Below are 15,603 nucleotides of genomic sequence, written 5' to 3'. Positions count from 1 at the left end.
TTGTTTTACTGTACTTTTTTTTTTTTTACTTTTTCACTCTTCTTATGACTTTCTGCCCTATCCTTGTGCATCTCAGAAGCCTCTGAAATTCTAGACTCAAAAATAATTCGTAAATTGTCAGCTACACACCCTGGATAGATTAGCCAAAGTCAAAGTGGAAAGATGGCTTAATTATCCTAAATTGGCATTACACTGAAGTAGGGGTGGGTAATAATGTATTATGATACTTAAAGGCATTGAGGTTTGGTACGTTGGAACAGACAAAAAGAAACAGCAGTGCCACATTTTAAGAAACACTATCAAAGCAATGAGTGCAATGAATTTTATTGCACTGCACGAAATTCAATTAAACAGGACTAATTATGCTCTTGTTATAATGAAGCATGCAGTTGGTCAGTGTTCTTTAAGTACTAACAAAATCCCAGACATGCTCAGAAAAGCATACTGTGACATAATGTTCAATAAAATGCATCACAATGAATAATAAATACATAATTTTTTTCTGCTTGTGTTGTACATGCTGCTGTGTTTATATGTAGCCTACATGAAACTATAAATTAATAGGCAGTTTAAATTCTGCTCTGTGCTAAACAAACAACTTGATAAGAAGGCCAAGGGAGACTAATGATTTTGTGCAATGCTACCAATCTATAAACACTAGAGTAGTGTCAGAATACTCCTGTCAGATTTGGTTGCTGTAAGGACTGATGAAGAACCACTGGGAAGTCCTATTGGGAACTAAAAAAGTGCTGAATGCACATGACCATTTAGTCCCTCTGTGTATGTATAAGCCTTCTGGACTGATAAGCAGAACTGCCAATGCCAGTCTCGACAACACACAAGTTCACTTACACTGTAAAGGTAACTCGCTAATGAGCCAATTTTCTTCTTCTTCTTCTTCTTTTGGCTGCTCCCTTTAGGGGTCGCCACAGCGGATCATCTGCCTCCATCTTGCCCTATCCATTGCCTCCTCTACTTTCACACCAACCATCTCCATGTCCATCTTAACTACATCCATAAACCTTCTCTGAGGTCTACCTCTTCTCCTTCTACCCGGCAGCTCCATCTCCAACATTCTTTGCCCAATATATCCACTATTCCTCCTCAAAACATGTCCAAACCATCTCAACCTGGCCTCTTTGGCTTTATCTCCAAACTGCTCCACCTTCACTGTCCCTCTGATCTGCTCATTTCTAATCTTGTCCAGCCTGGTCACTCCCAAAGAAAATCTCAGCATCTTCATCTCCGCCACCTCCAGCTCAGCCTCCTGTCTTTTAGACAGAGCCACAGTCTCCAAACCATATATCATAGCAGGATGCACTACTGTCTTGTAAACCTTCCCTTTCACTCTTGCTGCTATCCATCTGTCACACATCAGCCCTGACATCCGTCTCCACCCACTCCATCCTGCCTGCACCCTCTTCTTCACCTCTTTTCTACACTGTCCATAGCTCTGGATGGTTGACCCAAGATATTTGAAGTCATCCACCTTTACGACCTCTACTCCTTGCATCTTCACCTTTCCACCTGCCTCCCTCTCATTCACACACATGTATTCCGTCTTATCTCTACTGACCTTCATTCCTTTCCTCTCCAGTGCAAACCTCCACATCTCCAGATTCTCTTCCACCTGCTCTCTACTCTCACCACAGATTACAATGTCATCTGCAAACACCATGGTCCATGGAGCCTCCTGCCTGACCTCATCTGTCAACCTGTCCATCACCATTGCAAACAAGAAGGGGCTCAAAGCTGATCCCTGATGTAACCCTACCTTCACTTTTTCCAACTCCAACTGCACTTCACCACTGTCTCACTATCCTCATACATGTCCTGCACCACCCTAACATATTACACCTGACTTCCACAAACAGTACCACAGTTCCTCTCTTGGCACCCTATCATATGCCTTCTCTAGATCCACAAAGACACAATGCAGCTCCTTCTGACCTTCTCTGTACTTCTCTACCAACACTCTCAATGCAAAAATTGCATCTGTGGTACTCTTTCTGGGCATGAAACCAAACTGCTGCTCACTGATCTGAACCTCTCGCCTTAGCCTTGCTTCAACAACTCTTTCCCATACCTTCATGGTGTGGCTCATCAACTTTATACCTCTGTAGTTACTGCAACTCTGCACATCACCCTTGTTCTTAAAAATGGGGACTAATACACTGCTTCTCCACTCATCAGGCATCCTCTCACTCGCCAGGATTTTGTTAAACAACCTAATTAAAAAGTCCACTGCCCTCTCTCCTAAACATCTCCATACCTCCACAGGTATGTCATCTGGACCAACTGCCTTTCCATTCTTCATCCTTTTTAAAGCTGCCCTCACTTCCACTTTACTAATTCTCTGCACTTCCTGATCCACTATCTCTCCTCCCATTGTCCTCCTCTCTCTCTCGTTTTCCTCATTCATTAGTTCTTCAAAGTACTCCTCAAAACACTCACTAGTACATTTCCCTCTCTATCCTTTATCAGCCTAACCTGCTGTACATCCTTTCCAGCTCTATCCCTCTATTTAGCCAAACGATACAAGTCCTTTACTCCTTCTTTACTGTCCAGCCTCTCATACAGCTCATCATAGGCCTGAGCCTTTGCCTTTGCCACCATTCTTTTCGCTATGCAACTAGCCTCACAGTACTCCTGCCTACTTCCTTCATCTCTCTGGTTATCCCACTTTTTCTTAGCTGCCTTCTTCCTCTGAATACTCTCCTGGACTTCCTCATTCCACCACCAACTTTCCTTGTCTTCTTTCCTCTGACCAGACAAAACACCCAACACATCTTTGCCAGTTTCTCTCACCACCTTAGCTGTAGTTTCCCAGTCCTCAGGTAGCTCCTCACTGCCCCCAAGGGCCTGTTGCAATTTTTCCCTGAACTGCCTGCAACCATCCTCCTTCAGCTTCCACCATCTAATCTTTGGTTCTGTCTTCACTCTCTTCCTCTTCTTTGTTTCTAATCTCATTCTACAGACAACCACCCTATGCTGCCTTGCTACACTTTCCCCTGGTACCACTTTACAATCTCCAATCTCCTTTAGGTGGCATCTCCTGCTATGGATATAATCCACCAGTGTGCACCCCCCTCCACTCTTGTATGTCACCCTGTGTTCTTCCCTCTTCTGAAAATATGTGTTCACCACAGCCATTTCCATTCTCTTTGCAAAATCTACAACCATCTGACCTTCTGCATTTCTGTATTTCACACCATACATACCCAGAACCTCTTCATCCCCTCTGTTCCCTTCACCAACATGTCCATTGAAGTCTGCACCAATCACTAATCTCTCCTCTCTAGGGACACCATCTACCACTTCATCCATCTTACTCCAAAATTCCTCTTTCTCCTCTAACTGACAACCAACCTGTGGTGCATATGAACTGACCACATTCAAAATCACACCATCAACCTCCAACTTCAGGCTCATGATCCTGTCTGACACTCTCTTTACATCCAGAACACTTTTTCCAAGCTGTTCCTTTAGGATTATCCCTACTCCATTTCTCTTCCACCATGATAGAACAGTTTGAATCCACCTCCAACGTTCCTGGCCTTGCTTCCTTTCCATCTGGTCTCCTGGACACACAGAATATCTACCTTCCTTCTCTCCATCATGTCTGCAAGCTCTCTGCCTTTACCAGTCATTGTCCCTATGTTCAGAGTCCCTACTCTAACCTCCACACTCCTGCCTTTCCTTCTCTCTCGCTGCCTTCTAACCCGCCTTCCTCCTCTCCTCTTTCATGGTCTTCGACAGTACTACTACTACAGTAGTCCAATTTCCACCGGCGCCCTGCTGGTCAACAGCACCGGAGGCGGTCATTGTTAACCCGGGCCTCGACCGATCCGGTATGGCAATCATATTTGTGATCCGCATGATAGTTTTGGCACAAGTTTTACGCCGGATGCCCTTCCTGACGCAACCCTCACCATTTATACGGGCTTGGGACCGGCACCAGAAGTACACAAAGTACACCCCTAATGGCTGGTTTAATGAGCCAATTTTCTTCTGTTTGCTTGAAATCAAATCTTTAAATAATCATTTATTTAAATGATCTTAAGCCATTCTGAGTATTTTGATTTAAAAATCAAATAGTACTTTTAAAAAAATTAGACACCTACCTAAGATAGGCTAAGGCTTAAGTATGTGTGTGGAAAAGCACAACTATAGTGACATCTGGTGGGAGTGATCAATAAGACATGAAAAGCAATGAATGAGCTATTATTGTCCATTAATAATGGCAATATATGCATAATAAAAATGAGCTGGAACCTCAAATAAACAGCATTTACTGTACAATTCTTTGCAGTTTTAATCATCAGTTGAAGCTGCTTTACATACCTTTAATCAGGGAACATAACTGTGCCATGTTCTGGCGCAGTTACTTTTAGTTTTTTAACAGTTAAATAAGTTGGGTTGCTCCATCCATCTTGTACTCTAGGCTTTCTGTTTAAATTTTCTACTAAAAAAAGACATGAATAATATGAAAAAGTAAAAATACATACCTTTCCCCCAGGAAAGTGAATGTCGTGTACTTTTAAAGCCCATTTAACTGGTAAAGTTAACTACTGGTAGCCAGTAGTTAGATATATTCAGACTACAGGATTTTTGACATCTGTGCTTGTCTTCTGTGATTCTTATGTTTTTCACACAGAATCTGAATAAACAGCATACTGAACTTACACAAACCTGGAGAACAAATATGTGAAATTCCACTCCAAAGAAAGAAGCCTTTGACTCACTTCCTCTACATCGGGATAAGTGATGCAACAATGAATAAAACGTTTATTTATTAACATTGCAGTTGAGTACATGCCCGCATGAATATGAGTTTAGGACTGTTGCCTTTACAATGTACAATTGTAATAGTATCACACTTCTTTATGCCAGTGAGCTATGAGAGCTCTATGAATGTCCAGTTTTTCGTAACAGTGTGAGGGACTCCCATTCATACCACCAGTGGCCTTTTTCAGTCTTCTGTTTTGGCCACAAGGTAGTTTACACTTATACTCTAAGCCACAAGGTACATCTCTATAGTTTTCTACATACTACAAATGCATAGTGCTTAGTAAATATAACAGTGTGTTAGATAATACTTATGTTGTATAAGATTATGCTTTCTAAGCATTTCTAGCACAATTCTGATTCATTCTGCAGATGTATACAACATGCTGCTTACCAGTGAATCAATAATACACCACATAAGCAAACTACATGCTGTGTAACTATGCATACTGTATTCTGTACGCTCTCAAAAATGATGGTTCTTCAAGGGTTCTTTAGTAAAGAAAATGTCTCTATATAGACCCATGAATACTCAAAGAAAACTTTGCATAATTAAAAGGTTCTTTGCATCATGAAAGTGTTCTTCAGATTGATGATGAATATGCTGTACATGGTTTTATGTACATCTATAGTTCTACAGAGCACCACAAAGGGCTCTTCTATAGTTACAATAATCACAATAGAAGAATCCGTTTTAGTGCTATACAGCACTCAAAAAGTACACAATACATTCTCCATCATTGTGAAGAATGCCACAAAGAACCTTCATGCCACAAAGAACCCTTAAATCATGCAATACAGAACCATTTACCTTGCTAAAGAACCCTTGAAAAGCCATTATTTTAAAGTGCATTAATACTATATGCTATGTTGTATTACATGCTCCATAACAACATGTATTGTATACTATTGTTGCATAGTACTACTACATTAGATTAACATTAAATACTAAACAATCATCCGCACTACGTTCTATAGAGGTGTACTATACATGCATACTGCACATTACATATTGCAACTGTATACATAATGCATAATCTTCTGCTTTCCCAGAGAAAACAGCTAACACAGATCTTGAAATTCACATTATCACACAAAGGATGCTGCTTCTTGTTACTCTTTTTTTCTTTATTCTGTTACAGTCTATCTTGTAAAACTGAAAACAAGTTCCAGTCACTCATTTGTAGCCTACTTCAGTAAAAGGCTCTATAGGCTGTGCACTTCCTAAACCGCAGTTCAGCTCCTGTTCACTGACTTACATATTAGCTTCACAGTAGTTATTAAAGAACTCATAGTAGTTGCTAATTTATAATACGTCTTAAGCGAAGGTTAAACATGCGTGTTTAGCAGAAAGAAATCGCCTTTTAAAGCCCCACACGCTCGTCAGAGAGTCCGAGTGAATTAATCAATGGGAAGACCATAATAACATATAATTACTAACTGGATACTGTACTGAATAAGGCTTGCAGCAAGGGGGTATAGCTCAGTGGTAGAGCATTTGACTGCAGATCAAGAGGTCCCCGGTTCAAATCCGGGTGCCCCCTGAAAAGCATAACTTTTGACCAGGTTATACCCTGTGCACGCATTAGCCTACAGACGGCTCCCATTCCTCCATAGAGACAAACAGTCTTATTAACAGGCAAATACATTGTGAAAAATAAACAAATTTGCGCAGCCATTTGCGCTTATCAGACTCTAGCGACACCAAACGACAAAACGAAAAAAGAAAAGGAAAAAAATCAGCTGGGAACGACGTCCGGTGCTGCCACGTAGGCAGCGCAACGGGATCCGAGTTTTATGTGCTTGTAGAGATGAGTGATTACAGCGACACCTAGTGGGTGCTATCAGTAACACACTATACAACATGCATTATGTGACCACAATTGGATTTACTAGCCAAGATATCAATCACAAGGAATCTCTCTTGACAGTAGCTCTCATTAGGATATACACAGCAATCCTTTACAATAAGAATGGATAGACATCGATGACAGAGATCAATGGATAGACCACCATGCACAATGCAAAGCATCGGAGAGATATAGGGGTATAAAGCACCCAGCTCTGGGCTATGGAGGAGCACAGCTGTGGTCTCTGGAGTGATGGAGCTCAAACCGATGCCTTTGGGATGAGATTGAGTGTCGTTTGTGATATGGAGCTGATCATCCAGCGTCAGTACCTGACCTCACTAATGATGATGTGGTTGAATGGAATCAAATTCTCACCATAATACTCCAACATTTAGTGTTAAGCCTTCTCAGAAGAGTAGAGGCTGTAAGTGAAGCAAAAAGGGGACTCCTTAATAATACCCTTGATTTCAGAGGTAATGTCAGATGAGCAGGCATCTACTTTTGGACATGTATAGACTGACAGCAAGCTATACAGATAGATAGATGGATAAATAAATAGACAGACAGACAGACAGATAAATAGACAGACAGACAGATAGACAAATAGTAATTTAACAAAGTTCTTTAAAAATTAGCAGGCTATATTGCAGATTCATAAAATGTGCTTTCTGATCTTTTAAAAATGGTAGAAACTTGCACAAGCTTATGAAATAACCTCTGTTGCACAACTGTGTAATTTTGCTTCGAGTAACTTCTCTTTTCAAACCTCAAAAAGGCTTTAACTTGTCAAAAATTTCCTTGGCACAGCAAATGTGTACTTGGCTGACATCACATGACTACACCATGATCTCAGCTGAGCTGAGAACTGACTGGATGCCCACAGCTCACAATATGAGCACCAAATTATTACTGAAATAATTCTTTCTTACACACCCAATGCTCTCTTTCTCTCTGACACACAATTCTTTATCTAGTTGAGGATATCCTCAAGTAATGGTGGGCATTACACGTCACTAAGTCAGGGCCACACATTATTTTCATTTTCATTAACAAACTATATCAACAGTGGGGTCTGGACAGTGAGGGCAATACCTAGTCACATTACCACAGACGTTCATATTTTTATTCAAGTTCTAAACAAAAGTGGTCTCTTTTTTGCTTATCTTTTCTTTCCCTTCACCTACATGTTGGAACTTTGCTATGTGGATTTGATTGTATTCATCCACCAGAGTACTAGTGAGGTCAGGTACTGGATAGTTTGGATGATTTGTACTAAATCATAAATGCCTCCATCTCCATCTCATCCCAGAGACATTGGATAGAACTCCGTAACTCCAGAGAACATGTTTCCATTGCTACACAGTCCATAGTGCTGGGAAGTTTTATAGCTGTATTACACAATAAAATGAAAATGAAAAAAAAGAAGTGAAAACAAAAGTCGCACATTGACCTCACATGTAAACTTAACTCTCTCGTTTTTACATTTTTAGAGCCTATACATGTGCGAGATGAAACAGAGAGCGAGAGAGAGAGAGAGAGAGAGAGAGAGAGAGAGAGAGAGAGACTGAGTTAGTTACTTCCCTTTGGACTCTCCAAGTGTAAGAGTCATGAGTTTGTTGAGCACATGACTCATTACTATAGGGTCGGCATGTGAAATGAGAAATAAACACTTCCTCAATATCATTCAGTGTTTAACACTTATAGATTGTTCCATTGTAATGTTCCATCGTAATGTTTGAAAGCCTAATAAAGTCTTCTGGGGAAATATACTACAAAACTGTAAACATGGCCTTAATACGACATGATCATTAAAAATATGTGACAGTCACGATTTATACTGAGAGCTGTTATACTTTGAGACCGACAGGTCACACCTCGGGTAAATACCACCCAAGCATGTTATTTGTCACAGGACTATCAGCAATGTCACTAATTCTAAAATAACGTGCGGTTTAATACAGACCTGAAACTCGCTCGAATTTACGGCTTAAAGGCCGCTGGCAATATAAAATACAACGGTATTCACACATCTCAGTACAGCCTGCAATGGACTCTACCAAACCAGCTGTAATTGGGGGACGTTCATTTAAAGGATAAAACTACTTGTTAAGTAGCTTGACCTTGCCATGTTATAGTGCTATTTCTATTCTTATGGTGAGTAAACAACACGTTTGTGACACATCGTGGATGAATAACTGCTGTAACGTGGAAAAATGTTGGTATTTGTCGCACCTCCTCTACAAAAAATTAGATCACGCCCTGATGGCTGGATCATGTGACTCCCTCCAGTTCGCCATTTTCCAGCTCTCCACCGGGTCTGTGTGATTCGTGACTGACTCTCGCACTCAGAAGCTGGACTTCTTCTAACGACAGCGTTCCTGTGGAAGAGTTGTCGACTAACGACCCCAGATACACTAAAACGGAGGACATTTCAGCCCTTCGCCTCCCTCTCTGTCGTTAGTTTGTACGGTGTCCTGAACGAGCCAGGAGAATGTCCTCCGAAAGCCCCGAGTACTCCCCCTTCTTCGCGGTGATGGGCGCCTCGGCAGCGATGGTCTTCAGCGGTAAGAGGCGCCTCATATGCGAGCTGGGCTTTGGCTGCGATACGAGAGTGTCGTTTGGGGGTTATTTGTTAGTGAAGGAGTGAATAACCGATATTTTTATTTTAAAACAAACGAATGACGCGCTGCGGCTGGCAAGCTTTCTGGGGGGAAGGGAAGGTTTTTTTTATCACGGCGGATGACGTCCCTGTTGACGTAATGCCTCTAAATTATTTATTTCTGATTTTTTTTTATTGCTTAAAAATGAGAATGTGTTTGTATGTAGCTGTGTGTTATGTATCAGAAAGAGGCGTCGTGTCGTAAGCCAGAAATAAACCGCGCCGTGGCAGCAGCCGGCAGGCTGGCGTTAGCCCGCTAACGTTAACGTTAGTTGCTTGGTCACGTAATTTGCGCAAGGACATTTTCTCAAAATTGTCGTCGTCTAAAGCAGGCCATCATGAGTCTTGGGTTCATTTTGATCGAGCGTGATCGCGTATTTTGCATCTTTATTTCGACACGGCTTCAGTCTCGAGTCTGAATGGTCGTCGAGTCGTCTTCGTAAAGATAGACGGACCATTAGCTAATTAACATTAGCAGGTACGGTGCAGAGTCCAATGCGACAGTGTCTTGGTTTTGTTGGAGCGTAGCTACGTTCATAATCTTAGAACATGCACCTTGAGCATAACACTTCCCTAAACATAATTATCATCAGCTTGGCTGGTTAAAAGCAAGGGAGGACAGAATGCTGACGGTGACTAAACGAGGGGCAATACCCTGTGGGCGGCCTCGGCGTTTTTCGGATCTGTTCGTGCACGGCTGTCCCTTGCTCGGCTCGGCTCGGCTCGGTTCGGCTGATGATACTAATGAATTTGACGCAGGTCTAGTTCTCCGTCCAGCTTGGAAGGAAGTCCCAGGTTTTGTCATGTGACTGTAGGGTGGAAAAGATGTCGGTGCGATGGTCCACTGCTTTATTCCACCTTCTGACCTTGGGTTCTTATTCCTTGAAGGCAGCTTTTCCAAAGAATAGCCCATATTTGTCGAACGTCTTAGAGTAATAATACTGACCTAAGGCCAGTTTGTTTTTTATGTAATACTGAATAAAGTCCATGGCCTGATCTTAGTTCTGTGATCTTACTCTGAGATTTTTGATAAATGTAGGCTAATAATAAACGTGTATGCTTTTGAGTGTGCCTAGAGAAGGATTAGAGATGCAAGGGATAGACATTTAGAAGTAGGCTCCAGAATGGTGTTCAGAAGCAGGGCATTGCCTGAACAGGTGCTGGGAAACAAACTCGCTTACCCAAGATATATTGACACACAAGGTGCTTACTCATATTTGAATGTAATTTAAAGATGAATAGCGTAGCCCAGTGTTTTGAAACTGCCATTATAATAATTACAGTTTCTCTCTCTCTTGATTGATTACACTGTTCTCTACTCTCTGTCTCTGTAGCACTGGGCGCTGCCTATGGCACAGCTAAGAGTGGCACAGGCATTGCTGCCATGTCAGTGATGAGGCCAGAGCTCATCATGAAGTCCATCATTCCTGTGGTCATGGCGGGTATCATCGCCATCTATGGCTTGGTGGTGGCTGTTCTCATCGCTAACAACATTTCACAAAATGTCACACTCTACAAGTAAGTCATACATATGCCTGTAGCTTAATTCATCATTTTTACTCTTTTTCTCTTGTTATACATTTCTACAAACTTGTCAGCAAGTTTATCATTGTATTTATCAATCATCATATTATCTAGTACCAGACCTTATATCAGAGTAATATATTTATAACAACATATGGTTAGATCTGTGTATCAGAAAGAATTGTTTAATATTCGGGGTTTAACAAAAAGACTGTGTAGTTACTGTTTCGCTGTGGTTGGGGAAAATGCTTACTTACTGTTCATGCAAAGTTACTGGCCACTTCTGCATTTGTTTTAACTCAATCATCTTGTGTTGTTTTTAAAATTGCTATGAAGAAACCATTACTATCATTATGTGGTGTATTATGTGTACATTAAGATGGGGCTGTTTTTTATTAAAGGCACAAAACAGGGCAGCCAATCAGAACACAGCTGATTTATGTAGATTGATCTTAAAGATTGATCTCTATATATATATATATATATATATATATATATATATATATATATATATATATATATATATATATATACCACACATATTTTTATATATATATAATCTTCCATTTTCCAAACATTAAATAAGTGTTTAAGTGTGCAATGTGACCTTATATAAAGGTGCATGAAGTTCTGAGTTGCTGATTTGTTGTTGGCATGACATACATTTTTCTAGTGATCTGTAGTTAGTTGCTTAGCTATGTGACGTTACAGACAGAAAATGACTTGCTGACTAGTGAACATGAAATGCTCGCCAAATACTGTTGCATGTTTATGTTTCATCCGCACCTTCCTAATTGTTTGGTAAATATTTAGATCTGACTGGGCTTTTGAAATTTGTTTTCTTCTACAATTGATGATGTATCTCTCTCTCTGTAGGAGCTTTCTTCACCTGGGTGCTGGGCTGAGTGTGGGCCTGAGCGGCCTTGCTGCTGGCTTTGCCATCGGTATTGTGGGAGATGCAGGAGTCAGGGGCACAGCCCAGCAGCCTCGCCTGTTTGTGGGCATGATCCTCATTTTGATCTTTGCTGAAGTGCTGGGGCTGTATGGGCTTATTGTTGCCCTTATCCTCTCCACCAAGTAAACTACATAAATAATAATTATTACTATTATAATTATAATACAACCACCCACTACAAACACACACAAACACCAACTCAGACATCCACCTAATGAAACACATTGAGTAACTACAACACAAGAACCGAAGAGAGGGGAGTGTGTATGTATGTTTGTGAGTGTGTGCGTGTGTGGTGGGAAAGTAAATGTATGTGAGAGCTCTCCTCTCTGTGTGTATAATAATAGCCTGATGTGCGTCCCCTTGTAAATGCGCTGTGTAGCCTGTGCTCTCGTCTTGTTGGTGTTTAGGTAGATTCCCTGACCCCATACCGCTACACTTGTTTGTTTTGCGTTTTTATTTTGTCATGTTTTCCTCTTGTTTGAAGAAAAAATCATCCTTTTTTTTCCCCCTTCAATTTTGGGACCATTTCTATTTCTGACACTGATGAGTTGAGGACGTAACTGAGGAAAAAAAAAAAATTGTTTTCATCAATTATTTATGAAATTTTTTGAAATGTTCATGAAACTGTTTAAATCGATCAAAGTCTTTATTGAAATCCCGATGGTCTATATATATATAAATACATGTATCAGAAATATATATCTGTATAGGTAGGTGAATTGCACTGTGGGTAATTTGTGCTTGGAGTTCCTCTGGATGTATTCATTGGTTACCATGGAGATCTGTTAGTCTGTTTAAAGATATTGGTGTGGAAGTTTACAGAGCGTGCGATTGTGAGTGTATGCACGCGTATGTTTGTGAGTGTGAATGTGTATGTTTTAATTCTAAGGTGACATTCTTTGAACATGTGTAGCGTTATACCTGTAGTTACTACTGTTTCTGGTTGCATTGATGGGCAGACACCAGCCCAGCCCGTCCTGTTTCCGAATAAAATTTCCTCAACTTCCTCTGCTTCTTTCTCTGCTTTTAATATTTATTATTTCATCTCCTTTTTGAATTTTCACTTTCATTCACTATTTAGAAGTGAACCACTGTACATCACATACACTTTACATCCACAGTGAATATCTTCTGTGGCCTTTAACTGCTAAAATGCTTCTCAATGCAATGTATCATATTACAAAGCTTACAGTAGACACACTGGTGCTTATAGTTTCCAAAGTGAGATTTCCAAATTTAACAGTTTCCACTCACAGGTTGGTGAGACATTCATTTGAAAAAGAATCATTTCCTCAAGTACTTGGGTCTCTACTTTGGCATACACAGACATCTCACTGAGGCAAAAGAGGAAGAGATTTTGCACAGGGTGTGCTGAGTGAGGGATTAGTCCCCAGGTTGCCATCTGTCTGTCACAATTTATGTGCTTCTCATAGAACTACTACACTGCACCCCCACCCTGCAGTCTTGTGCTTCTGTTGACTACAGGGTGTGCCATAGAGCACTGAAGCCATGCTTATAGCTTAATGTCCTTGTGAAATGTTCAACAAGATGAATGCTGTGGATTTAGGACTGATCTTGCAGAAGTAGTGGCACTGTAATCATCAAAATCCTGTGTGGGCTTGGAGTAGTGCAGTACAGTGCCAGCTTTAAGGCAGATCATAGACAATCTATGAATTTCTAGTTCACTGGTACTGAATCAGTGAATCAGTCAGCATGAAAGAATGCTGATTTACTCTGGAATTATCCGAATTACAGTCATGTACAGGACTGCTTGTGAAAATTAGCCAAACGGTCACAGAAAACAAATACTGTTGTCTATAAGTTGTAAGTTATGATCCAGGTGTGTTTATTAAAGAAGAATTAAACTGATTTTTCAAAATTTCTGCAGAATCATTAGGATGTAAACAAGTCAAAATAGTATTATATGAAATGCGCCAGTCTAGAAAAACTTGCTGAGTCACAGAAACCACCTGTACAAAGTATTTAATACCTCTAAAAGCTACCTCACAAAAAGTTATTAAACATGACATATCACTTGTGTTGCCTGACACCTGAGACATTGTTTTACAGCAGTTTTGCGATAAGGTTTCGGTTTAAATTATATGTTTAAAATACATTTATGCCAAAGATGTACATACAGTGCATAGTAAGGCCAAATCAATTTTTTTCAGATTTATTACTTTGCTATTTTACCATCGTCAACATTACATGCAAACACTCAAAAGATGGATGCAAGTTTTAGATACTAATACAATTGTTTCTCTACAATGCACCATTTCACATGAAAACATGCTGAATGACTGATTATATCCTATCAAACCATTAAGAACTTTTGAAATTCTGATGGAGTCCCCCGTTAATGGTTCACCAGGACGTGAACACACATCTCTTTACAAATACAAACTTATAATTGTATGTAATATACATAATAATTATATGTATAATAATGTAAATGCTCCCAATTTTGTTCCCAATCTTTGTTTTTAATGTTTTTTTTTTACTAAATGATTTATTGAGGATTAAGATTTGTTCAAAACCTGCATAACCCATGTGAAAAATTAATTGCTCCCTAAATCTAATAACCGGTTGTGCAACCCTTGGCAGTAACAACTGCAATCAAACATTTGCAATAACTTGTGATTATTTTCTTTTACATCACTGTGAAGGAATTCTGTCCCAATCTTTTTTACAAAACTGTTTTAACAAAGCTTCATTTGAGGGTTTTCAGTATAAACTGCCTGTTTAAGGTTTTGCTACAGCATCTCAATGGGATTCGAGTCAAGACTTCGACTTGGCCACTCCAAAACCTTGATTTTGTTTCTTTTCAGCCATTCAGAGGTGGACTTGCTTGTGTGTTTCTCTGTACTGTCACATAACCCAGCTTCTTGAGCTTTAGGTCATGAACTGATGGGTGGCCATTCTCCATCAGGATTTTCTGATACAGGCCAGAAGCCTAGAGCCTTAGCAATGGCTTTGTAACTCTTTCCAGACTGGTAGATTTCAGTGACTTTGTTTTGTATCTGTATTTGAATCTCTTTAGAACATGGCATCATACACTGCTTATTGAGACCTTCTAGCTGCTTCCACATTGCCAGACAGGTTCTATTTAAGTGATGTTTAGATTCAACAGGTTTGGCCTTAATCATGCCTGGGTGTGGCATGATTACTTCACTGGTAGTGAAATTGAACCCAATAGTCAATTGAATATGGCGAACAGGTTGATTTAGTAGTTTTATCTAGGGCTAGGTAGGACTAAATAGCATTTTTCCTTCAAATAAAGAAATAATCATTTAGAAACAGCATTTTCTGTTTACGTGGGTTATCTTTGTCTGATATTAAAAGTTGTTTTGAAACATTCAAGTGTGACAGATATGCAAACATAGTCCAAACCGTGACCGAAATTGTCCTGCAATTATAATAAATGAGCTGTGTCTACGTACAGAAGCTATGACTGGCCAGGATCTGCTAATAATATACATCAGTAATGCAGAGTAATATGTTGTAACCACAATTTTCTTTCTGATTTGTGGAGACAGTAAAACAGAAACTCAGGAAACACAAACCTTCAAAAACCACATACAAAAGCATACAGACGTATGCAAAAGTTTGGGTGCCCCTGGTCAAATTGCGTTTTGTTGCTTTTCTGAGTGAAATGAGTTAACACGTTCTCTACAGAGAATACACTTCTACAGATTTTAATACAAAATCATTTACATCATTTACAAAATCAGTTTAATGCATTATGGTATATGTTATATGTTTATCATATATGCTAATCACAGCAAATAAATACAAATTATACACTAAAACATGCAGGTAAATGC

General features: G+C 39.9%; 1 protein-coding gene and 1 non-coding gene across 2 annotated transcripts; both read left to right on the top strand.

The window, feature by feature from the left end:
* The first annotated feature begins 6,260 nt into the window (after positions 1-6,260).
* trnac-gca lies at positions 6,261-6,332 on the top strand. Its single transcript has one exon. It is a non-coding gene; the product is annotated as a tRNA-Cys (tRNA).
* A 2,585-nt stretch (positions 6,333-8,917) lies between these two features.
* On the top strand, positions 8,918-12,786 carry atp6v0ca (ATPase H+ transporting V0 subunit ca). The gene is made up of 3 exons (XM_017686564.2): positions 8,918-9,202; positions 10,632-10,815; positions 11,698-12,786. The coding sequence occupies exons 1-3, from the start codon at positions 9,130-9,132 to the stop codon at positions 11,900-11,902; spliced, it is 462 nt and encodes a 153-aa protein (XP_017542053.1). The 5' UTR covers positions 8,918-9,129; the 3' UTR covers positions 11,903-12,786.
* The last annotated feature ends 2,817 nt before the right edge of the window (positions 12,787-15,603 follow it).

The sequence above is a fragment of the Pygocentrus nattereri genome, chromosome 14 (assembly GCF_015220715.1).
Source record: "Pygocentrus nattereri isolate fPygNat1 chromosome 14, fPygNat1.pri, whole genome shotgun sequence".
NCBI classification, from domain to species: Eukaryota; Metazoa; Chordata; class Actinopteri; order Characiformes; family Serrasalmidae; genus Pygocentrus; species Pygocentrus nattereri.
Note: the sequence above shows the minus strand (reverse complement) of the source record. Positions and strands in the feature narration are given on the sequence as shown.